At 42.8% G+C, this 24,176-nt stretch overlaps 1 protein-coding gene across 1 annotated transcript in view; it reads right to left on the reverse strand.

The window, feature by feature from the left end:
• Positions 1 to 1,050: 1,050 nt before the first annotated feature.
• Positions 1,051 to 24,176, reverse strand: part of LOC307260648 (uncharacterized protein) — a 28,650-nt gene continuing 5,524 nt past the window's right edge. The window contains exons 9-58 of the mRNA XM_080040925.1: positions 23,863 to 24,165; positions 23,691 to 23,738; positions 23,531 to 23,581; positions 23,394 to 23,441; positions 23,166 to 23,228; positions 23,002 to 23,046; positions 20,004 to 20,039; positions 19,312 to 19,890; positions 19,135 to 19,167; positions 18,538 to 19,041; positions 18,361 to 18,393; positions 17,737 to 18,267; positions 17,560 to 17,592; positions 17,257 to 17,466; positions 17,147 to 17,176; positions 16,339 to 16,482; positions 15,974 to 16,111; positions 15,846 to 15,878; positions 15,704 to 15,757; positions 15,255 to 15,290; positions 14,849 to 15,124; positions 14,699 to 14,746; positions 14,188 to 14,241; positions 13,850 to 13,942; positions 13,619 to 13,642; positions 12,771 to 12,791; positions 12,393 to 12,419; positions 12,120 to 12,179; positions 11,687 to 11,854; positions 11,249 to 11,509; positions 11,078 to 11,134; positions 10,733 to 10,981; positions 10,603 to 10,641; positions 9,804 to 9,977; positions 9,048 to 9,599; positions 8,887 to 8,919; positions 8,137 to 8,790; positions 7,983 to 8,015; positions 7,414 to 7,887; positions 7,255 to 7,287; positions 6,867 to 7,160; positions 6,706 to 6,738; positions 6,174 to 6,611; positions 6,011 to 6,043; positions 5,713 to 5,916; positions 4,127 to 4,210; positions 3,894 to 3,944; positions 3,582 to 3,605; positions 3,128 to 3,193; positions 1,051 to 2,617 (exon numbers count right to left, since the gene is read on the reverse strand). Of these exons, the coding sequence (XP_079897051.1) occupies positions 2,574 to 2,617; positions 3,128 to 3,193; positions 3,582 to 3,605; positions 3,894 to 3,944; positions 4,127 to 4,210; positions 5,713 to 5,916; positions 6,011 to 6,043; positions 6,174 to 6,611; positions 6,706 to 6,738; positions 6,867 to 7,160; positions 7,255 to 7,287; positions 7,414 to 7,887; positions 7,983 to 8,015; positions 8,137 to 8,790; positions 8,887 to 8,919; positions 9,048 to 9,599; positions 9,804 to 9,977; positions 10,603 to 10,641; positions 10,733 to 10,981; positions 11,078 to 11,134; positions 11,249 to 11,509; positions 11,687 to 11,854; positions 12,120 to 12,179; positions 12,393 to 12,419; positions 12,771 to 12,791; positions 13,619 to 13,642; positions 13,850 to 13,942; positions 14,188 to 14,241; positions 14,699 to 14,746; positions 14,849 to 15,124; positions 15,255 to 15,290; positions 15,704 to 15,757; positions 15,846 to 15,878; positions 15,974 to 16,111; positions 16,339 to 16,482; positions 17,147 to 17,176; positions 17,257 to 17,466; positions 17,560 to 17,592; positions 17,737 to 18,267; positions 18,361 to 18,393; positions 18,538 to 19,041; positions 19,135 to 19,167; positions 19,312 to 19,890; positions 20,004 to 20,039; positions 23,002 to 23,046; positions 23,166 to 23,228; positions 23,394 to 23,441; positions 23,531 to 23,581; positions 23,691 to 23,738; positions 23,863 to 24,165 (7,553 nt within the window). The 3' untranslated portion in view covers positions 1,051 to 2,573. The remainder of the gene's footprint in view (positions 2,618 to 3,127; positions 3,194 to 3,581; positions 3,606 to 3,893; positions 3,945 to 4,126; positions 4,211 to 5,712; positions 5,917 to 6,010; positions 6,044 to 6,173; positions 6,612 to 6,705; positions 6,739 to 6,866; positions 7,161 to 7,254; positions 7,288 to 7,413; positions 7,888 to 7,982; positions 8,016 to 8,136; positions 8,791 to 8,886; positions 8,920 to 9,047; positions 9,600 to 9,803; positions 9,978 to 10,602; positions 10,642 to 10,732; positions 10,982 to 11,077; positions 11,135 to 11,248; positions 11,510 to 11,686; positions 11,855 to 12,119; positions 12,180 to 12,392; positions 12,420 to 12,770; positions 12,792 to 13,618; positions 13,643 to 13,849; positions 13,943 to 14,187; positions 14,242 to 14,698; positions 14,747 to 14,848; positions 15,125 to 15,254; positions 15,291 to 15,703; positions 15,758 to 15,845; positions 15,879 to 15,973; positions 16,112 to 16,338; positions 16,483 to 17,146; positions 17,177 to 17,256; positions 17,467 to 17,559; positions 17,593 to 17,736; positions 18,268 to 18,360; positions 18,394 to 18,537; positions 19,042 to 19,134; positions 19,168 to 19,311; positions 19,891 to 20,003; positions 20,040 to 23,001; positions 23,047 to 23,165; positions 23,229 to 23,393; positions 23,442 to 23,530; positions 23,582 to 23,690; positions 23,739 to 23,862; positions 24,166 to 24,176) is intronic.

A 24,176-nucleotide genomic window follows, 5' to 3' on the forward strand; every position in this document is an offset into this window, starting at 1 on the left:
GTGGGCATGTTCACATATGAACATGCGGAGTAGATGCATGTAGGGTCACTACGTCTCATATCAACCAATGGGGTAAACACAAAGGATGTTTACCCCGGGTGATTGCCATGCTGTGCAAATTGCATCATACTAGACCATGCTGGCCTTTGTGAGACAAACAGGGTGGCAGTTTTCCATATGAGTTCCAGGTCTGCTGTCGGGTCATATGGTTCTGATCTCTCTCTCTCTAACTAATAAAGGCAAACATTACCAAAAAATAACTTGACATTGTTATCTTGAAAACGTTTAATACATTTATGGCAAGAAAATTAAATCAAATGAATATTATGACTTCATAGTTAATAATTTATTTGCACATGCATTGTACCATATCTCTTGTTAAACAAAGTTGTCGGTTGATTTGGACAGTAATGAACGATTTGTGTGGATATCAGAAAAGAATGTATGAATAAATAAATAAAAATTAACATTGGATTCACCCTTAACTACTGACCTTCACTGTTTCTGATGTTGTATGTGGTATCATAGTAATCCCTGACCATGAAAACATAGGGTTAGGCATCATTAGTTATGTGGTATTATGTTTGGTTCAGGAGTTATGATGAAAAATTTATAATTAGGCTATGGCGGAAAGTAAAATGGTCTCCATGGCAACCATGATTCGATTTTGCAATGGCTTAATATCTGAAAATGTTCAGAGCCCCCAACTGTATAAGTGTACCAAGTTTCAAGCTTTTCTGAAAAGGTTAACAATTTGGCACATATCCCCTCTACCATAAAACAGTACTTTAGGAAGCCGAAAATTGACATAAAGGTATGGTTAAGAAACCCCTTAGAAAATAACTTTCCACCACTTGGATTCCTTAAGACTTTTAGTATGTTATTAATTACATATTCATGAGTCAAAAACAGTTGAAATGGTTTCTGTTGCAATTTTTGAGAGGTCCACCCATATTTTCTCACAAAATGCCTGTACTATCATTACTGCTTCATATATATGCACATGCTTGCAATTATTCTACAGGCTTTAAAATAACAATAACCTGAAACAACTGTCATTGGTCATTTTATTTTATTTCAAAGAGCATTGTCTGAAAGTGTACAAAAGTGCATAGTTTTCCTCATAGGCCACATAAAGAACACAGATGTTACAAATCTGAGCTATACTATATAGAAACACAAACTTCAGCTCAAATAGATGAGATTCAGTTACACTTTTTATCCAAATTACATCACAGACTACATTGTGATCAGCACACATTCAAGGACACTGTAGAAAACAAAAGCACTTATATTATAGCAGTACACAACTTTAGAAACTGTCCAACTCTCACACACAAAATAGCTCAAATATTTAATACTGTATTAATGCACTTATAGTTATAAAAATGAGACCAAGATGATAAAGCACATTGCTTATCTACTTTGTCAGCACAATTTAAAAGAACTAGCAAAACATGAACAGTTTTTCAACAGTGTTAAATGTCATTCAAATGCACAATCATGTATTGTAATCATATTACCTCACATTTAGTTTGAATGTTTTCCTCAACAGCAAGTGTAAAAGCCAAATACAAGCCACGTCATATCTTAACAAAAACATCTTTGCAATGATAAAAAAATAAGACTTTTAACAAACATTTTACACTAATACAAATTAGTGTTGTGTCAATACAATGGTGCCTTTAGTGTTGTGAATAGAGTGGAAGAATGTCACCTGTGTTAATAGCTGAGGACCTTCAGTCTCAACGTTTGTTGATACTGCCGAGGTCTGACCACAGTTAAAATGAGCACAGACTGCTTTTTGGGGTTAAGATAATGACCAGTCAAAACTCTGCACCATTAAAAAGTTCCACTAGGGGTCCCTTTTGTTCATAGACCCCCCACAATAGCAGCTGTCTGTTTCTTTGTACAGATAATCCAAGTGTTTGCACTTTGACATAAAAGCTAAATAATCAGTGAATTAATAAAACACACATTTCACTCCGCAGACCTAAAAGTGTGGCCTTGGTGAATAAAATAAAAAACATTGTGTCAGCATGCAGACAGGTCTGAATGAGCTGCCCTGAGGGTGTCCTTGGTATCAGTCTTCACCCGGAGGATTAATGGTGATACTTGTACAGGAACACAACTTATGTTAAATGTAACAACAAAAACACTTTTATAGTACAAAATGGTCTCACACTTCTTGATCCTTTATTGCATTGATTCTCAGCCTGGTAGTCTGGATCCTCAAAAAGTCACAAGGTGAGTCATGAAGGAACAAATGTTAAGACAACAATTGTATCCCCATACAGACTCTAACCTGTGCTTTTCCTTTCAGAAATTAGGAATTTTTTTGAATATTTGACTGAATTCTGCAGCAGAGCCATTGGCTTGTTTTAAGGAATCAGGTAACAGGATGAGAACCACTGCTCTTTTTTAAGGACCTTGTGTAAAATCTAAGCAAATAAAGGTGTAACGTGGGATGTGTTGAAGATATAGACTTTATGGAAGGCAAGACATGTACAATCGGGGATCATGCATTAGCACCACTGTTGTTTTGATTAGGTCACATCCTGTCCGTTGGTCTCTCACTTCCTCCTTCGGCCGCAGTATTTACCCTGACAGCCCGCACCTAAAAACCAGAAGAGAGAAAACAATTTGACTTGCAACATACTGTACATATTGCATGGGTTCCCTTGACAACTTAAACATCAGAGTTCATTGAAGAATGTACTTGAATTTGTAAGGTAAAATCATAAGTAATAAAAAGGTTATAAATTTAAGAGATCCAACAAAAGCTTTGTCAATCTTCATACCAACAAGCATTATCAGAATAACTTCCAAGTTTGCCACACAGAAACATAGTTCCTGTTTTTGGGGTTAGACTTTGGTCTTGACTTTGTAGCACGTCTTAAACATGCACAGTTCTGGGGAAACTTTAGTTAATTCAGAGGAGGGTAGTAAAACATGAGGAGAAGTAGATAATAACCTTCATAATGGTTTGCATCAGACAAAAGTAACAGCTTTAACGTATAAAACATTTCCATCATATAACTTTCCTTTTTTCTAAAACGAACAAAACTGGAAAATGTTTATCATTGTTCAATGCAACTTGGAAATTGTACTGGTTGTGTCTTTTTACCTCTGTAGCCCCCAGCTCCCAGTAAGGCCTGCCTGGCTGCATACTTGGCTGCCATCTGTGCCTTAGCTAAAACACATGAAAGTAAAACGGAAAGTTATTCTAAAGATACAGTATTGCCCATGCTCTTAGGATCTAACAAGCACGACAAGACATTATGAAAGCATACAGTTTTATTTTCCCTCAAACAAATTATAAAATTATCTTCCTTTTTGATTTTATTTATGTCATTGATAAGATAACTACAAACAATCATAGATTCAGGTGTCAAATGTATTCGCATATGTGATATAAAATCATTTAAACTAACATTAAAAAGGGAATAATCAGTTATTGTCTTCATCTAAATCGTTATTTGGCAGGTCATAGTATATCCATGTGTTAATGCTGGACATACAGTATGTGTGTTTAAAGAATGAAGCATGCTTATCCCACAGGACATAGCACGTTTTCTTACATTTTTGACCAGCCCCCGCATATCCTAGAGAACAATAACAGGAAAGACAAAGTCATGATAAACAAAAGATCACCTTTACAATTGTTTCCTTCACTGTATTTGTTGTCTCAAACTATTACAGGAAATACAAATATGGCTAAACAAATAGGCTATTCGTAATTCAAGGGATTTGTAACCATGTATAGTGATCCCTTTTTAGGTACTTAAAAGGTTTATCAACATTTTAGTAAAGGTTTTGTTTTCAAATATGTATGAGTAACCTCAGTGTTAAAAAGGAATTGAGTTAGAGAGTGAAAAGTGCTTCTGTTTTACCTGTGCTGCCTCCACCCGGCACCCCTCTATAGCCAGGGCCAACACCCCCTGCTGGAGCAATGAACACATTACAGATTGCATCACTTCCACAGGACACGTCAATGCGTTGACTGGTTTATTTTCCAGTGGTTTGCAGTTGTTTCAAATCTCAATATACAATATAAAAATGCTAAAATTTTTACTCATACATTCATTGTATGTTGTTCTATTTTGTACAAGTGCTCAAAACTGACCTGAAAGGCTGCCTGCTCCTCCTCCTACTTGCTGGCCTGTTCCTGCAGGACCTCCTGCAACCCCTGTTCCTCCTGTTCCTCTACCTAGACCGGTAAGTAATTAATATGTGGAAATCAGTCAAGCAATTAAAATCCCTGAAAGACACAGTATATTGCTGGCAGAGAGAAGGCTTTACAAATTTAGATTCTTATGTTTGAGAAATGTATTTTTCAAAGAAAACATCGGGCACTTTGAAGAAGAATCTGCAGTTTTTCTGGTACTATATGATCTCTGCCACACCTCGTCTTTTTGTTACTATTTTTCTTGATGAACAAACATTTCACATTGGCCTCCAATTACAACCTCCTGTTCCTGCACCAGGAAGCAGTGCTACTCCACCTCCTAATAAACACACGTAGGTGATAGATGTAAATTACTATGCATGAATGACAAGTCAAATAATGGATAAGTATCTCATGAAGTCAATTATCTCAGCAGAGAGAAAAAAGGAAAAATAGAGCAACAAATTAATAAACATAAACATTGAGAATGGTTAACTCTCAAGTTGTATTACGGGGACGAGGCTTAAAGTTTATTGTATTTTATCAAACTTGTTTTCAGTATCATATGTTATCCTAAAAGGGCATCAGCCTTGGCCGTGAAAGAGGACAAGTAGTGGGTGTGGGTTTGGTGCTCCTGGAAAACCGTCCGGCACCTCAGGAGGGGAAACGGGAAACCATCCAAGCTGTGTACAGTAAGGATAGGATGCTGTTAACCTCCACTGAGGAGGTAAACAGGCGGTGGAAGACACACTTTGAGGAACTCCTGAATCCAACTAACACACCTCTATCTATGGTAGAGGTAGAGTTGGAGGCTGATGGGGGATCCTGATCAATTTCCCTGGTGGAAGTCACTGAAGTAGTCAAACAACTCCACAGTTGCAAAGCCCCGGGGATGGATGAGTTCCGTCAAGGAATGCTGAAGGCTTTGGGTGTGGAGGGGCTGTCTTGGATGGCACACCTCTTCAACATTGTGTGGAAGTCTGGGACAGTATCTAAGGAGTGGCAGACCAGTTCCACTTTTCACACAGAGAGTGTGTACCAAGTACAGGGGTATCACACTTCTCAGCCTCCCTGGCAAAGTCTACTCCAAGGTGCTGGAAAGGAGGGTTCAGCCGATAATCAAACCTCAAATTGAAGAGGAACAATCCAGATATCGTCCTGGGTGTGGAACGACAGACATACTCTTCACTCTTGCAAAGATCATGGAGGAGGCCTGGGAGTATGCCTGTCCAGTTAACATGTTTTGTGGATCTGGTGAATGCATATGATCTGGAGAAAGTGTATGATCAGGCTCCCGGATAATGTGGGAGTTTCTGCGAAAGTTTGTGGTGAGGGGGTCTCTCTTCAGAGCCATCCAATCTCTGCTAAAAGCGAGAGCTGTGTCCGGGTTCTCGGCAGTAAGTCGGACTTGTTTCCAGAGGGGGTTGGCCTCCGCAAAGGCTGTACTTTGTCCCCAACGACAATGAATGATAGCAACTCCTACAACAATGAACACTTGAAAAAAATACCTACCTTAAAGTTTTATTTATATGATTATTACTTACCAGTTTTAGATGGTTTCCTTCTTCCTGATCCTTGACCCCCTGTACCGAAGCCTCCTGTTCCTGTACCAGCACCTCCTGGTCCATAACCTGTACCAGTACCTCCTGGTCCAAGGCCTCCACCTGGTCCATACCCTGTACCAGCACCATCTGGCCTGACTCCTCCAGTACTTGTTCCAGGACCTCCCAGTGCTCCGCTTAACATGCCTATGATGAGAAGAACAAAGTTTTTTTTTGTTATATTCTTTGTTAAATACAATTTAACAAAAAAGTTTGCATACAGTTGTTAAGCTATTCTTACCATATTTACGAGCTTTGGCACTGGCATCGTAGCCTGAAATACAAAAAATCAAATAGTAATTATTGGTTTATCTCTGCTCATGCAATAGAGCTATTGATTGACTCTACACTGTATCTTAAGCTGTCACTTCATAAAAACCCTGAAGGCGCTGATTCATAATTACCTCCAGGTCCTGTTCCTGCACCTCCTGATCCAGTTCCAGTTCCACCTGGCCTGTAGCCTGCTCCTCCAGGACCAACACCACCAGGACCGTAACCAAGACCACCTGATCCAGTACCAGCACCTCCTGGTCCAACGCCTCCACCTGGTCCGTAGCCTGTACCAGCACCTCCTGGTCCAATGCCTCCACCTGGTCCATAGCCTGTACCAGCACCTCCTGGTCCGTAGCCTGTACCAGCACCTCCTGGTCCAATGCCTCCACCTGGTCCATAGCCTGTACCAGCACCTCCTGGTCCGTAGCCTGTACCAGCACCTCCTGGTCCGACTCCTGGTCCAGTGCCACCGGGTATGACCCCTCCGGGACCATAGCCTGTACCAGCACCACCAGGCCTGACTCCTCCAGTACTTGTACCAAGACCTCCAAGTGCTCCACTTAACATGCCTATGAAGAGAAGAACAGTTTTATTTGTTCTGATATTCTTTGTTAAATACACTTAAACAATGATATTGGCATACCGTTTTTTAGCTGTTCTTACCATATTTACGAGCTTTGGCACTGGCATCATAGCCTGAAATGCAAATTTAAAGGTAATTGGTTTGTCTCTGCTCATTGTTTAGACACAATCTTTAGCTGTCACTGTTGAATGATTATAGCCGGAGTTTTTCAAAAACCCTAAAGGCACTAATTCCCGATTACCTCCAGGTCCTGTTCCTGCTCCTCCAGATCCAGTTCCAGTTCCACCTGGCCTGTAGCCTGCTCCTCCAGGACCAACACCACCAGGACCGTAACCAAGACCACCTGATCCAGTACCAGCACCACCTGGTCCAACGCCTCCACCTGGTCCATAGCCTGTACCAGCGCCTCCTGGTCCGACTCCTGGTCCAGTGCCACCCGGTACGACCCCTCTGGGACCATAGCCTGTACCAGCACCACCAGGCCTGACTCCTCCAGTACTTGTACCAAGACCTCCAAGTGCTCCACTTAACATGCCTATGAAGAGAAGAACAGTTTTATTTGTTCTGATATTCTTTGTTAAATACACTTAAACAATGATATTGGCATACCGTTTTTTAGCTGTTCTTACCATATTTACGAGCTTTGGCACTGGCATCATAGCCTGAAATGCAAATTTAAAGATTATTGGTTTGACTCTGCTCATTGTTTAGAATATCTTAAGCTGTCACTGCTGAATGATTATAGCCGGAGTTTTTCAAAAACCCTAAAGGCACTAATTCCCGATTACCTCCAGGTCCTGTTCCTGCCCCTCCTGATCCAGTTCCAGTTCCACCTGGCCTGTAGCCTGCTCCTCCAGGACCAACACCACCAGGACCGTAACCAAGACCACCTGATCCAGTACCAGCACCACCTGGTCCAACGCCTCCACCTGGTCCGTAGCCTGTACCAGCACCTCCTGGTCCAACGCCTCCACCTGGTCCGTAGCCTGTACCAGCACCTCCTGGTCCAACGCCTCCACCTGGTCCGTAGCCTGTACCAGCACCTCCTGGTCCAATGCCTCCACCTGGTCCGTAGCCTGTACCAGCACCTCCTGGTCCAATGCCTCCACCTGGTCCATAGCCTGTACCAGCGCCTCCTGGTCCGACTCCTGGTCCAGTGCCACCGGGTACGATCCCTCCGGGTCCATAGCCTGTACCAGCACCACCAGGCCTGACTCCTCCAGTACTTGTACCAAGACCTCCAAGTGCTCCACTTAACATGCCTATGAAGAGAAACACACAGTTTTATTTGTTCTGATATTCTTTGTTAAATACACTTAGACAATGATATTGGCATACCGTTTTTAGCTGTTCTTACCATATTTACGAGCTTTGGCACTGGCATCGTAGCCTGAAATGCAAACATAATTATAATTGGTTTGTCTCTGCTCATTGTTTAGACTCTAGCTGTCACTGTTGCATAATTATAGTCAGAGTTTTCAAAAACCCTAAAGGCACTGATTCCTGATTACCTCCAGGTCCTGTTCCTGCCCCTCCTGATCCAGTTCCAGTTCCACCTGGCCTGTAGCCTGCTCCTCCAGGACCAACACCACCAGGACCGTAATCAAGACCACCTGATCCAGTACCAGCACCACCTGGTCCAACACCTCCACCTGGTCCGTAGCCTGTACCAGCGCCTCCTGGTCCAATGCCTCCACCTGGTCCGTAGCCTGTACCAGCGCCTCCTGGTCCAATGCCTCCACCTGGTCCATAGCCTGTACCAGCACCACCTGGTCTAATGCCTCCACCTGGTCCGTAGCCTGTACCAGCGCCTCCTGGTCCAATGCCTCCACCTGGTCCATAGCCTGTACCAGCGCCTCCTGGTCCAATGCCTCCACCTGGTCCGTAGCCTGTACCAGCACCTCCTGGTCCAACGCCTCCACCTGGTCCGTAGCCTGTACCAGCACCTCCTGGTCCAATGCCTCCACCTGGTCCATAGCCTGTACCAGCACCTCCTGGTCCAATGCCTCCACCTGGTCCATAGCCTGTACCAGCACCTTCTGGTCCGACTCCTGGTCCAGTGCCACCCGGTACGACCCCTCCGGGTACATAACCTGTACCAGCACCACCAGGCCTGACTCCTCCAGTACTTGTACCAAGACCTCCAAGTGCTCCACTTAACATGCCTATGAAGAGAAAAACACAGTTTTATTTGTTCTGATATTCTTTGTTAAATACACTTAAACAATGATATTGGCATACCGTTTTTTAGCTGTTCTTACCATATTTACGAGCTTTGGCACTGGCATCGTAGCCTGAAATGCAAACATAATGATAATTGGTTTGTCTCTATTCATTGTTTAGACTCTATCTTTAGCTGTCACTGTTGCATAATTATAGTCAGAGTTTTTCAAAAACCATAAAGGGACTTATTCCCGATTACCTCCAGGTCCTGTTCCTGCTCCTCCTGATCCAGTTCCAGTTCCACCTGGCCTGTAGCCTGCTCCTCCAGGACCAACACCACCAGGACCGTAACCAAGACCACCTGATCCAGTACCAGCACCACCTGGTCCAACGCCTCCACCTGGTCCGTAGCCTGTACCAGCACCTCCTGGTCCAATGCCTCCACCTGGTCCATAGCCTGTACCAGCACCTCCTGGTCCAACGCCTCCACCTGGTCCATACCCTGTACCAGCACCTCCTGGTCCAATGCCTCCACCTGGTCCGTAGCCTGTACCAGCACCTCCTGGTCCGTAGCCTGTACCAGCACCACCTGGTCCAACACCTCCACCTGGTCCGTAGCCTGTACCAGCACCTCCTGGTCCAACGCCTCCACCTGGTCCATAGCCTGTACTAGCACCTCCTGGTCCATAGCCTGTACCAGCACCTCCTGGTCCAATGCCTCCTGTTCCTGTGCCAGCACCTCCTGGTCCGACTCCCTCAGGCCCATATCTGCCCAGACTAGTACCTGTTCCACCAGTGCCAAACCCGGCACCTAGAAAACAGGCATATAGGTTTATAACCCCAATATGTTTTTAAGTTTGCATAACTGTGCTATGTCTACCTCTAACGATCTATGAATATTATACAAATATTTTTTCTCAAAAACAACTATAAAATGAATGAAGTAGCTCAATTAATGCAATTAACATTTTTATATCACCTGACTTATAGCTTTACCTGTACGATCATTACATACCTGATTTGTATGGTTTCCTTTTTCCTAATCTTTGGCCCCCTGGTCCAAATCCTCCCGCTCCTGGGCCAGCGCCACCTGGTCCGAATCCTCCACCTCCTGCTCCAGCACCACCTGGTCCAAAACCACTGGGTCCATATCTGCCAGCTCCAGTAGCTGTTCCACCAGTTCCAACCCCTGCACATACAAAACAAGCCTATTTTTCTCTACCCTAGAAATGTTCTACCTAAAAAAGCTGTCATTTGAGTTTTTCCTATTACCTCATTTTGAGTAAATCCTTTTCAAGGCACAATAAGCCATTCCAGAAAAAGCTTGGTTATATTTCAACTGACCACAAAAACAAATTCCCCCATCCCTTCCTTCCTGCTCCTTCAGAGGCCCCACCCCAGACAGCAGTCGTCACTAACTACCTGACCAATAGCATTTTTGTTACTAACGTCTCGAAAGCTGCATGTAGCTGATTGGTTGGAGAAGTGTTAATGCCCCCTGTTCGACTCCCTTTGTATACACGCCTGTTTACAGAGCCTGGGCTGTGTATGAACACAATACTTTTTTTCAGCTCACACACAGTACGGACAGATAGCAAAAATGGCTAAATGTGTTTTGGAAACACTGACATCTTTAACTGACCATTGACTTCATATACTAAAAGGCAAGTAGAGTTATACTGCGTTGTCAGCTAACTCATTATTTAACATCAGAAAAGAAGAATGTAAGAAGACAACATGCACAGCTATTACAAAGAGGTAGAGAAAAACTCATTCTGTACATATTAAAGGGGTTAGAATAAAGAGTTTATCACCTTGCCCATAAGTTCCACCCAGTGAGGATGATCCATAGCCTGTCAGAAGGAGTTAACAATCAAAATACATTTTAAAACATCATACATTATCAAATGTTGTTGTTAGTGTTAAAATACATGACCATAGTACCTGATTTGGGTGGCTTTCTTGTCCCCAGCCCTTGACCTCCAGCAGTATAAACACCCAGATTGGCCCCTGCTCCACCAGGTCCATAGCTGCCTGGTCCTGTGCCAACACCACCTGGTCCAAAACCAGCACCAGGACCGCCAAGCCCGAAGCCACCTGGTCCAATGCCCCCTGGGCCAGAACCAACTCCACCTGGTCCAGTCCCATAGCCACCAGGCCCAACCCCAGTGCCACCAGCTCCTGTGCCATAACCTAAAAACAAATATTGGTTCAGTGTTCAGTTCTCAGCATTACTGTAATTCTTGTTTCTTTACGTTTACTCTGTATAATTGTCAAGTCGTATCCTACTTTTTGGTGGTTTGCCAGTTCCGGTACCCAGTCCTGGACCTGTGCCGTATCTTGAACCTTAATAACAGAGCACAACAAATAAGCAGTTGACTAATATGTTAATTACATGATATTTTAATTAGATTGGTTTTATTATTGGGATTATGTTTATTTTTGTCCAGGTCAACTTACCACCAGGACCTACACCACCACTACCAACTCCTCCTGGACCTCCACCAACTCCTTCAGGACCCCCACCAACTCCTCCAGGACCCCCACCAACTCCTCCAGGACCTCCACCAACTCCTTCAGGACCCCCACCAACTCCTCCAGGATCCCCACCAACTCCTCCTGGACCTCCTCCAGCTGCCCCAGTGGTGCCTCCTGCCACCCCACCAACTCCACCTGGTCCACCACTTACATCTCCTGCTACAGTCCCATCAGGTCCGTATGCTGCATTAATAAAAAAAAATTATAATAATCTTGGATTTTTGGAACACTTTTTTGTTAAATATTGGTTGTTAGACATGCCTGGGGGCTATAGTATATTACAAGTTTGAAAGACAGTGGTAGATAATGTTTGGTGGTAGAATTATAATGAATTTTACATTGAGATAACAAAAAGGGCACCTTTGGGTGGTTTTGGTGTCCCTCCTACTCCGCCAGCGGCACCTCCTGGTCTGACTCCAGTTCCACTAGCAGGACTATCTCCTCTTCCTGTGGCTCCTGTACCACCTCTCTCTCCATCAGGACCTCCCTCTCCTTCTCCTTCACCTGGCGTGTCACCTCTGGGTACACCTATAGACAGAGAACACAACACCAGAGGACCTGTATTTCAGCCACAGTATGTCATTTGCCAATGTGATTTGATGAAAGTTTTGACAAGTTTTCCCTGAAGAGGAATAAGCTAAACGGAATGCTCTTTTCTGAATGTATAACAGATTTTAATAGTTACTGTTGCTGTTTGACTTCTGGTTACCATTCATTGAAGGTCACAAAATATGTGGTCCTGAAACTTGAGTTGCAAGTTCTGTAAGGGTAATTTGTAATATTTTTTATTCACCTGGGGGTTTGAGAGGTTTGGCTCCAGGCAGTGTCCCACTTGAGGGATCACCAGCAGACCCTGCAAAATTATACAGCAAAATGTATTTAAAAAAAAATGGAATTCATTCCTTGGAAGATCTTTGTTGACAGGAGAAGGCAATTCAAATTATGCCACACAGTCCTCCTTACAGACACTGGTCCCAGCTGTTTCATGCAAGAGTAGAAATACTGGCAAGAGCAATCCTGTAAACATATGAACACTTTAAGGAACACGCTATGAAGGTTTACGTACCACTTGGTTGAACAGCCCCGCCAGTAACTGTAATGACCAAATATACAGATGATTCAGATGTTTTTTCTCCAAATATTTCAACACATTTCCTCAGGTTAAATAATAATTGTAGCCTGCTTCTCTCAGCCTTCAGTTGTCATCTTGCCATGCAGTGAGTCATTCTCGAGTACAAGTAAACCAGTCACTGCTGTGAAAGCATTCAATTGGAGAAATTTATGATCTGCATCAAATTAAAAGTGTGAAAGTGGGTAATATTGGCATATACTTTATGTTTTAATTAACCCCTTGTTATTTTGTAATCCATCGTCCTTTACTGTATAATAAGCTATATCTCTATTAACCTCCCACAAGTAACATCATAGTCTTCAGAATACTCACTGGGGTCAGGTCCTGTGGAACCTGAACATATGAGAACATAATTTTCAGTCTTGTTATGTCCTAATAAATAAACAAGACAAGTAATTTTTTTGATCCCTTAATGATGTTAAATGCATTATTTGGGTTGGTTAAAATAATACATATTTAAATATAGGCTATATAAAATATTCAGAACTCAAGCTGCAGTGTGGATATAATGGCCTTTCACGTTTGATACAAATAGAACACATTTAATATTTTTAGAACATTGTTTGAATATTTCAGCATTTTTGCAGCATTCTTTAATACCAATTCAAATGTTTATTATTTTACTATTGTACCTTTTATTTAAAGCTATGGACCTACTTGAGAGTCTGAAATAAAAAATATTTATTGATTTATTGATTCTACTCATGTGTTAGAAATGTTTAATCACATCAATATAAAAGTTGCTTTCTATTTGAGTGGTTACATTTCTTGCTTTTCCAAAGTGCCTTTTGAAATTTGTAATCTAATTTTGGCATGTACTCGAATTTGACAACAACAATGGCAGATGATCTGTGTAGGCAGGCATTTTGAAAAAATCTTGGATCCTACAGTGTAAATGTATTTAATTATACTAAGTGCAGAAGTTAAGAGTAAAACATGAAGTGCCTTATAAATGACCACATGATGGCACTATCCACCAAGATCTAAGCAATAACGTTCCTGCTGACCAACAGGCAAGCATAAAGGGAATACATGACCAAAACATAAACTCCTTGGCCGACTCCTTAACAGTGCTGCAGTCACATGCACTCTGACACAAATGGATAAACCTGCAGTGCAAACAACCATGCAGAAGCTCTGATTCTGAAATAAGTACTGACCTGGAACTGCTGTTCCATTGAGTCCTGTTGAAAATTTGAAAACAACAACAAAAAGTGAAACAGCAGCTAGAAGACTTCATCAGGAAATTTAAGAAAAATAAAGTTTATTTTACCATCACGCATTTTCACCACAACTATCTTCAAATCACTCCTGAATTAATTAAGTACTAGATTGAAGAACAACGTAAGTTGCATTTATATATGAATTTGTAGCATAATTGACCAAAATACCTGGCTTTGCTCCCATGATGGGTATTCCGGTTCCACCCAGGCCATCTCCATCACCTCCTGTGCCCACTGGTCTGCCAGCAACTCCAGTACCTCCTGTTTAGATATTGATGATATCAGTCTTTTCACTTTAAATAGGATACAGCGCAATATATTTTCTAAGCTTTTTAGTATTTAGTGTCTACCACCTGTTTTTGCCATGTGATCCATCTTCTCTAACCATCACATTATTAAAACCTTGGAACTGAATTTAAAATTTTTGAATAATTGTTGCCACATCTGTGCATGATTTCAAGGCAAGAAAAGACAGTTTCTCAAGAATGTATCAAGCCAAAACATACCTTCCCCTGCTGAACTTCCTGACCCCTCTATGACACTGCCAGCACCGCCATCATCTGAAATGATTAAATATTCAAAGGACTTAATTTTTTTTATTTAATTATACCATGTATATGATAGAAATGTTGGGTCATATCAATAATCAGATAATATCATCACACTGGAAGTTGAAAAAACACACTATGGTAATATCAAGTTATATAAGTAAATAGGAGGTGTAACAAACACAATTTTAATCATGAAAATAGGAAAAACAGTGCCACATACAGGGGCTTTGGATACTGTATGTGTGAACTGAACAAATCAAACATATACAAATTTATTTTTCGAAACAGACTACTTTTTTCTTTATTCCTCCACTAATTTCTCCCACCTCCTTCACAGTTTTTTCCATCCTGTAAGGTATATTATTTATATTTGAACTTATGTGCTCTACCCTGTATTGTTGTGGCAATATGTGACTAAAAATTAGTTTTTGTCACTAATTGATTTGTGGTAACACTGTGCAGATACCTTCCGATCCAGGAGCTGGTGTTCCTCCTGTGGCTCCAAGTCCTCCTCCTGATCAAGCAGACACAGATTTTCACACAAAGAGGATTTAATTAATAGTGAAAAGCTGACCCCCAAAATGTGTATTCTTAATCATCATAACAGAAAGCTTACCAGTGGGTCCAACTGTTGTCCTTGCACCACTTCCGATGCTGGTGCCATTCCCTGAAACACCAGTGCCTGTCCCTGTACCCGCTCCTGCAATACCGGTACCCGGTCCTGCAACACCGGTACCTGCTCCTGCAATATCGGTACCCGCTCCTGCAACTCCGGTACCTGCTCCTGCAACTCCGGTTCCCGCTCCTGCAACTCCGGTACCCCCTCCTGCAATACCGGTACCCGTACCCTCTCCTGAAGTACCGGTCCCTGGTACAACCCCACCAGGTTGGCCTACCATTTATGAAAGAAAAAATCTGGTAAATTCAAAAGGGCTGAATATAAATAGCTCTATTCAACTGTAATATATAATTATACACACAGAATATCCTACTTGACATAATATTGTCAAACAGCAACTTACCATACTTAGCAGCTTTTGACCCAGTTGTGCCATAGCCTGAAGATCACAACAAATAATATGTGGTGTGAGTATGACTTACACACTGATTAACAGATGAGATAAAGAAATAAAAGGTAGCAAGCAGAGTCACTGACCAGTGCTACTTTTATTATATACTGACTGAAATATCTAATTTAATTTGAAACAAGATAAAAACTTCTGAAAGCAAAATATGTAAACATTTACAGTTACACTTGTAACAAGATTCAGATCTAAAAACGACTTGATAGATCACTACTGAAAAACAAACTAGACCTCCAGTGCCAGAGCCAGTTCCAAAGCCTCCTGGTCCATAACCACATATAGAAATAGCATGAGAAACTTCATCAAGTGGTTTTGTAAAGTGGGTAATTGAAGTACAAGAAAAAGTCCTCAGATTTGTTCAATACCAGCATGCATAAACAACTCACCCCCTCGTCCTGCTCCACCTCCGAGTACCCCACCAGCACCCGTTCCACCTTGACCTACACCAGGATCATGTGAAAATGATTTAGCTTCTACTGGAATTTGGATAAAAAATTCAACATATTCTTAATAAAAACAATGAAATACCATATTTAGCAGGTTTTGATCCAGCTCCGTAGCCTGAAAATAACAGAAATAATTACATTTTAGTTTGGAATTGGTTTAATTGGATTTTGGTGGAATGGATTTTGGACAAAATGATCAATGTCCCGAACCTGGTCCATATCCAGCCCCTGGTCCTGCACCATAGCCTCCACCTGGCCCGTAACCAAGTCCAGGTCCATATCCACCGGGTCCATATCCTGTTCCTCTATTTCCTAGTGTTCCACCGGTCCCTATGCCATCAGGAAGCCCTAGGGAAGAGCATATGGCTGAGGATTTTAGCTTTAATAAAAGCTTCAAATGTATTGAGTCTTAAATTATTTCACATTTAAAAAAACACCTACTCAGATAATGTTTTTTCTTGCATCAAAATATTATGTTAAGTTGTTGGTGATAACAAAAAGATAAAAAATCTTTGTTTCTGTTCTTTTCCTACATTTTCTGAGGGACTGTAAGAAAGTTGTTCTTCTGTGCATACCTCCAGAACTGCCTGGTCCAAAGCCTCCTGGTCCACCTCCCGTTCCAACACCGGAACCAGGTATACCACCAATCCCCAGTCCTGCTCCAGGTCCACCACCGAGTCCTCCTGCACCTAGGGCACCTCCAGCCCCTCCAGGCAGACCTGCAGAGAGTGGCATTTTGTCAGAAAATATAGACTAATCTAGTCTAAATGATCATACTGTGAGAAGCATGAGATTCTGATGATGATGTAGATAAGTGTAAACAATTTGAGAAATACAGCAATTCAAAAAAGTGGTAACGTGTGGATTTCTCCGGAAATGTTCAGGGTCTGTAATATGGGACCCTTTAAATGAGATATATTACTGTTGCTATTTAGGATCCAATGCTACCATCTAGTGGATTGTAGTTTAAATATAGTTCATACTATGCTACTTGTAACTTTCTGACCTTAAAACATTATTTATGTACAGTGAAATTTGTGCAAGTGACGCTCGAGTTGAAAACTTTTTTCTCCTTTCTTTTTCAGCTGCCCTCCACTCTACAGATGATATCACCCATTGTAGCTCTGTACATTCCATTTCATCCCATTTATTTCCCAATAGAGAATTTTTTTTTTTTCTCAAAAACCGCCTGGCTAAAGTCTTGGAGAAGTCATAGCCTGCGTAAAAACTATAATTTTTAGTAATGGCTGTATTATGTTTTGATGTATATGCACATGTTTATATTACATGTATCCAATTATATTTAAGTAAGTTTAATTACAGTTGATCACAAACAGATAATTCAGCATTTGTCAAATAAAAAGATTTTAGGTTGTTTCTTACCATACTTGCGTGCTTTTGCACCAGCATAACCTGTAGACAAATTAAAATGTACTGTATTAGCCAAAGGATTAACTTATTTTTATCTTTCATCTTTCAATGTTTCATTGTACCTCCTGGTCCATAGCCAGCACCACCAGCTCCAACTCCACCAGGTCCATAGCCAAGACCACCCGATCCAGTACCAGCACCACCTGGTCCGTAGCCTGTACCAGCACCTCCTGGTCCAACGCCTCCACCTGGTCCGTAGCCTGTACCAGCACCACCAGGCCTGAGTTCTGCAGTACCTGTACCAAGACCTCCAAGTGCTCCACTTAACATGCCTATTAGGAGAATAACACAAATGTATTTGTTCTGATACTCTTTGTTAAATACACTTAAATAATAATATGTGCATACAGTTTTTTAACTGTTACCATATTTTCGAGCTTTGGCACTCGCATCATAGCCTGAAATGAAATTATAGTAATTATTGGTTTGGTTCTGCTAATGCAATACATCTGTTGAATGACTCTACACTCTATCATAAGCTGTCACTGCACAATTATTGTCCGAATTTTTCGAAAAGCCTAAAGGCACTGATTCATGATTACCTCCAGGTCCTGTTCCTGCCCCTCCTGATCCAGTTCCAGTTCCACCTGGCCTGTAGCCTGCTCCTCCAGGACCAACACCACCAGGACCGTAACCAAGACCACCTGATCCAGTACCAGCACCACCTGGTCCAACGCCTCCACCTGGTCCGTAGCCTGTACCAGCACCACCTGGTCCAACGCCTCCACCTGGTCCGTAGCCTGTACCAGCACCACCTGGTCCGTAGCCTGTACCAGCACCACCTGGTCCAACGCCTCCACCTGGTCCATAGCCTGTACCAGCACCTCCTGGTCCGTAGCCTGTACCAGCACCTCCTGGTCCAACGCCTCCACCTGGTCCGTAGCCTGTACCAGCACCACCTGGTCCAACGCCTCCACCTGGTCCGTAGCCTGTACCAGCACCACCTGGTCCAATGCCTCCACCTGGTCCGTAGCCTGTACCAGCACCACCTGGTCCGTAGCCTGTACCAGCACCACCAGGCCTGAGTCCTCCGGTACCTGTACCAAGACCTCCAAGTGCTCCACTTAACATGCCTATTAGGAGAATAACACAAATGTATTTGTTCTGATACTCTTTGTTAAATACACTTAAATAATAATATGTGCATACAGTTTTTTAACTGTTACCATATTTTCGAGCTTTGGCACTCGCATCATAGCCTGAAATGAAAATATAGTAATTATTGGTTTGGTTCTGCTAATGCAATACATCTGTTGAATGACTCTACACTCTATCATAAGCTGTCACTGCATAATTATTGTCCGAATTTTTCGAAAAGCCTAAAGGCACTGATTCATGATTACCTCCAGGTCCTGTTCCTGCCCCTCCTGATCCAGTTCCAGTTCCACCTGGCCTGTAGCCTGCTCCTCCAGGACCAACACCACCAGGACCGTAACCAAGACCACCTGATCCAGTACCAGCACCACCTGGTCCAACGCCTCCACCTGGTCCATAGCCTGTACCAGCACCTCCTGGTCCAACGCCTCCACCTGGTCCGTAGCCTGTACCAGCACCTCCTGGTCCAACGCCTCCACCTGGTCCGTAGCCTGTACCAGCACCTCCTGGTCCAACGCCTCCACCTGGTCCATAGCCTGTACCAGCACCTCCTGGTCCGTAGCCTGTACCAGCACCTCCTGGTCCAACGCCTGTACCAGCACCACCTGGTCCAATGCCTCCACCTGGTCCGTAGCCTGTACCAGCACCACCTGGTCCAACGCCTCCACCTGGTCCGTAGCCTGTACCAGCACCACCAGGCCTGAGTCCTCCGGTACCTGTACCAAGACCTCCAAGTGCTCCACTTAACATGCCTATTAGGAGAATAACACAAATGTTTTTGTTCTGATACTCTTTGTTAAATACACTTAAATAATAATATGTGCATACAGTTTTTTAACTGTTACCATATTTTCGAGCTTTGGCACTCGCATCATAGCCTGAAATGAAAATATAGTAATTATTGGTTTGGTTCTGCTAATGCAATACATCTGTTGAATGACTCTACACTCTATCATAAGCTGTCACTGCATAATTATTGTCCGAATTTTTCGAAAAGCCTAAAGGCACTGATTCATGATTACCTCCAGGTCCTGTTCCTGCCCCTCCTGATCCAGTTCCAGTTCCACCTGGCCTGTAGCCTGCTCCTCCAGGACCAACACCACCAGGACCGTAACCAAGACCACCTGATCCAGTACCAGCACCACCTGGTCCAACGCCTCCACCTGGTCCATAGCCTGTACCAGCACCTCCTGGTCCAACGCCTCCACCTGGTCCGTAGCCTGTACCAGCACCTCCTGGTCCAACGCCTCCACCTGGTCCGTAGCCTGTACCAGCACCTCCTGGTCCAACGCCTCCACCTGGTCCATAGCCTGTACCAGCACCTCCTGGTCCAACGCCTGTACCAGCACCTCCTGGTCCAACGCCTCCACCTGGTCCGTAGCCTGTACCAGCACCTCCTGATCCAATGCCTCCACCTGGTCCGTAGCCTGTACCAGCACCTCCTGGTCCATAACCGAGACCACCTGATCCAGTGCTGGCTCCACCTGGACCATAACTAACTCCAGACCCCGGCCCTCCTCCTCTGCCGAGGCCAACTCCTCCTCCTGGTCCTCCACCACCCAGGCCTCCAGTTGCACCAGCACCTGCACCGCCTGGCTGACCTGGAGAGATTAAAGGTAATTGGAGTGTGTTTCAGCCATGCACTTCCATGTTTTTAAATGCACACACAACCTATTCAGCCTGTTATTTTTTTTAAAATTGAAATTTGTCTCACCATATTTGCGTGCTTTGGCTGAGCCAGGACCATAACCTACGGCGAAAAATAGGATGTAAACAGTTACTGACAAACAAAATTACCTGTGCACACTGTTGAATCACGGTTGTCATTTGATGGTAGAATCCTGCACCTTGGTCTGGCCTTAAAATACCTGAAAAAGGTGCCTTTGTCTCAATTTACCTACAGGGTGGGGGGGGGGGGTGTTCTTGAGATCTTAATTATTTTGTTTCCCTAATTTTTTTAGCTTATTCACTACCTTTCAAACCTTTTAAAATATTCAACTTTAAAATATATATTTTTAAATTGAAACCAATGCGAGCAGCCTTTAAATCATTTTTTTTTCCTCCACTCTGGTCATATACTTGTGACCACACAAGCAACCAGATCTACTCATTGGCAGCTATGAGCTTCCAAGTGAAAGGAAGTCGAACTAACTCACGCATATTCTCCCAAATCACAGGACCAAAACAACTCTGAAGACATACCAACCAGTAACAGCCCATTCATAAAAATGTCAGCTAGAAACCCCATTTAAACTGATTGAATACTTCATACTAGAATCATTGCTTAGCTCCTAGCCAACTAAAGGACTATTTCACAGCTTTTAAAGCATTTTTCACGTCTTACTTATTCATAATTTCAGCAAGATCCTCCATACAAACTTCTTAATATTCCAAATCTTTCGTACATTTTCAACTTCTGTCATACTAATCAGACACTTTTAAACCTTTTCTCTTCTAAATATTCCTTTAGCTGCTTTTTCAAAATTAAACAAATCATTCAGCAATGTAGTCTTACAACACATTGATGATGTTCAGCTCCATTCAAACCTCTTAATATTCAATATTCAAAAGGTTGACGGTCTTTTCAACAATTCAATCCCTTTCATACTATTGGACCCTTTCACACATCTTTTAACTTTTTCAACCGTTTTTTTCATATACAGTATCTCACAAAAGTGAGTACACCCCTCACATTTCTTCAAATATTTCATTATATCTTTCCATGCGACAACACTGAATAAATGACACTTTGATACAATGTCAAGTAGTCAGTGTACAGCTTGTATAACAGTGTAAATTTATTGTCCCCTCAAAATAACTCGACACACAGCCATTAATGTCTAAACTGCTGGCAACAAAAGTGAGTACACCCCTAAGAGAAAATGTCCAAATTGGGCCCAAAGTGTCAATATTTTGTTTTGCCATCATTATTATCTAGCACTGCCTTAACCCTCTTGGGCATGGAGTTCACTAGAGCTTCACAGGTTGCAACTGGAACCCTCTTCTACCCATTCATGACGACATCAAGGAGCTGGTGGATATTAGAGTCCTTGCGCTCCTCCATCTCCCGTTTTAGAATGCCCCAAAGATGCTCAATAGGGTTTAAGACTGGAGACATGCTTGGCCAGTCCATAACCTTTACCCTCAACTTCTTTAGCAAGCCAGTGGTCGTTCGGAGGGGTGTTTGGGGTCGTTATCATGTTGCAGTACTGCCCTGCGGCCCAGTTTATGAAGGGAGGGGATCATGCTCTGCTTCAGTATGTCACAGTACATGTTAGAATTCAATGAAATGTAGATCCCCAGTGCTGGCAGCACTCATGCAGCCCCAGACCATGACATTCCAACCACCATGCTTGACTCTAGGCAAGACACACTTGTCTTTGTACTCCTCACCTGGTTGCCGCTCCACACTCTTAACACCATCTGAACCAAATAAATGTATTTTGGTCTCATCAGACCACAGGACAGCAACCATGTCCTGTGGTCTGATGAGACCAAAATACATTTTTGTTTATCTGTTTGTCTTCAGCAAACTTTTTGTGGGGTTTCTTGTGCATCATCTTTAGAATAGGCTTCCTTCTGGTATGACAGCCATGCAGACCAGTATGATGCAGAGTGTGGCGTATGGTCTGAGCACTGACAGGTTGACCCCCCACCCCTTCAAGCCCTTCAGCAATGCTGGCAGCACTCATACGTCTATTTTCCAAAGCCAACCTCTGTGTACGACGCTGACCATGTGCACTCAACCTTCGTAAACTGGGCCGCAGGGAGGTATTGCAACATGATAACGACCCCAAACACACCTCCAAGACGACCAGTGGCTTGCTAAAAAAGCTGAGGGTAAAGGTTATGGCCTGGCCAAGCATGTCTCCAGACCTAAACCCTATTGAGCATCTTTGGGGCATCGTCAAACGGAAGGTGGAGGAGCGCAAGGTCTTTAATATCCACCAGCTCTGTGATGCTGTCATAAATGGGTGGAAGAGGGTTCCAGTTGCAACCTGTGAAGCTCTAGTGAACTCCATGCCCAAGAGGGTTAAGGCAGTGCTGGAAAATAATGGTGGCCACACAAAATATTTACACTTTGGGCCCAATTTGTAAATTTTTTCTAAGGGGTGTACTCACTTTTGTTGCCAGCAGTTTAGACATTTATGGCTGTGTGTCGAGTTATTTTGAGGGGACAGTAAATTTACACTGTTATACAAGCTGTACACTGACTACTTTACATTGTATCAAAGTGTCATTTCTTCATTGTTGTCCCATGGAAAGATATAAAGAAAAATGTGAAGAAATGTGAGGGGTGTACTCACTTTTGTGAGATACTGTATATTCAAGCCAGCTATGTAGTTTAGCCCCTGGCCGATTAAAATACTTTTAAAACATTTTTAAAGTTTTTTCCAAGACTCTTAACTCCATTCAAACTTCAAAATATTCCATATCTTTCATATATTGTAGGTAGATATTATTCAACTATTTAAAAATGTATGTTACTTGGATTTTTTTTTCAAAATCTTTAAAATCTTCATACTTCTTTAGCATTCCAGTTTATCGTCAGCTTTTCAGCATCCAGCATTCACACACATTAAGGAAGTATGTTTTCGAGTTAATAATGAGATGATGCTTATGTGTAATTTCAGTTATTTTTTGCAGTCAATTTAATTATTATGTAACTGTCATATGATGAACACAATGTGGACACATCAATATGTCTTTACCATATTTAGCTGCAGCTTTGGCTGGATTCTTCGATTTGCCCGACCCTGTAAGTCAAAGTACATGCCATTTTCTCTGTCTAGATTTCTCCCATTACATTTATCATTTATGTCACGTAACTCTGTATGCAGCAGCAGAGTTAACTGCATTGCTAATGCCTTATTACCTGATTTTGGTGTTATTAGAGGGTAACCACGGAAAACCCCTGGCAACTGCTGTCCACGACCATCTAAGATGAGAAAGAGACTACAAGATGATCATCGAAATATTTAATTGCAGTCTAGGATAACATATATCATCATAAATCAATCCTGTACTTAGCAAGTAGTGCATTAAAAATCTGCTTAATATGTTAGTAACACAATGTGTCAGTTTAGGGCTTTATGAAACTCACTGCCTGCTCCTCCTGTTCCAGCACCCCCCTGACCGAGTACTCCTGTCCCTGCAAGGAATAAGCAATAGTTTTAATTTTCATGCATGTGTGCCACACCAACATGTTATGTTCCAAGGTTAATATAAAGATAGACACACCAGTCTGAGTTCCTGTGGCCACTCCAGGGAGAACACCACGGCCACCAAAACCTAGCCAGGGAAACACACTGAATTCCTCAACTTGATATATTATTGTATTAAGTACATGATTTGTGATAATGTGTTTTTCTCTTTCTCTTTCTTTTTTCTCTAAACATACCTTGGCCTGGTACAAATCCTCCTTGATAGAGTCCAGGGACCCCAACTCCTGTGTGACAGCATAACCAAATTACATTTTAAATAATTCAGTGTTTGTGTTTGAGCATTAACTATGAACTAAACTGCTTCTAGATTCCTTATTTACAAAATGGTTGCCTTTATTTGGAGTTTACCTGGAACTTGTTTTGATGCTTTACTGCCACTCTTTCCTCCAGGTCCTCCCCCAGTAGTACCAGTCTGTGGCAGCAAACCTCCTCCAGGCACAACAGCTCCCCCAGGCCCAACCCCTGCACCGCCAGGCCCAATCCCTGCACCGCCAGGCCCAACCCCTGCACCACCTGGCCCAACCCCTGCACCACCAGGCCCAACCCCTGCACCTCCAGGCCCGAATCCTGCACCGCCAGGCCCAACCCCTGCACCACCAGGCCCAACCCCTGCACCTCCAGGCCCGAATCCTGCACCGCCAGGCCCAACCCCTGCACCACCA

Source organism: Ammodytes marinus (assembly GCF_949987685.1).
Source record: "Ammodytes marinus genome assembly, chromosome: 14".
Classification (NCBI taxonomy): Eukaryota; Metazoa; Chordata; class Actinopteri; order Uranoscopiformes; family Ammodytidae; genus Ammodytes; species Ammodytes marinus.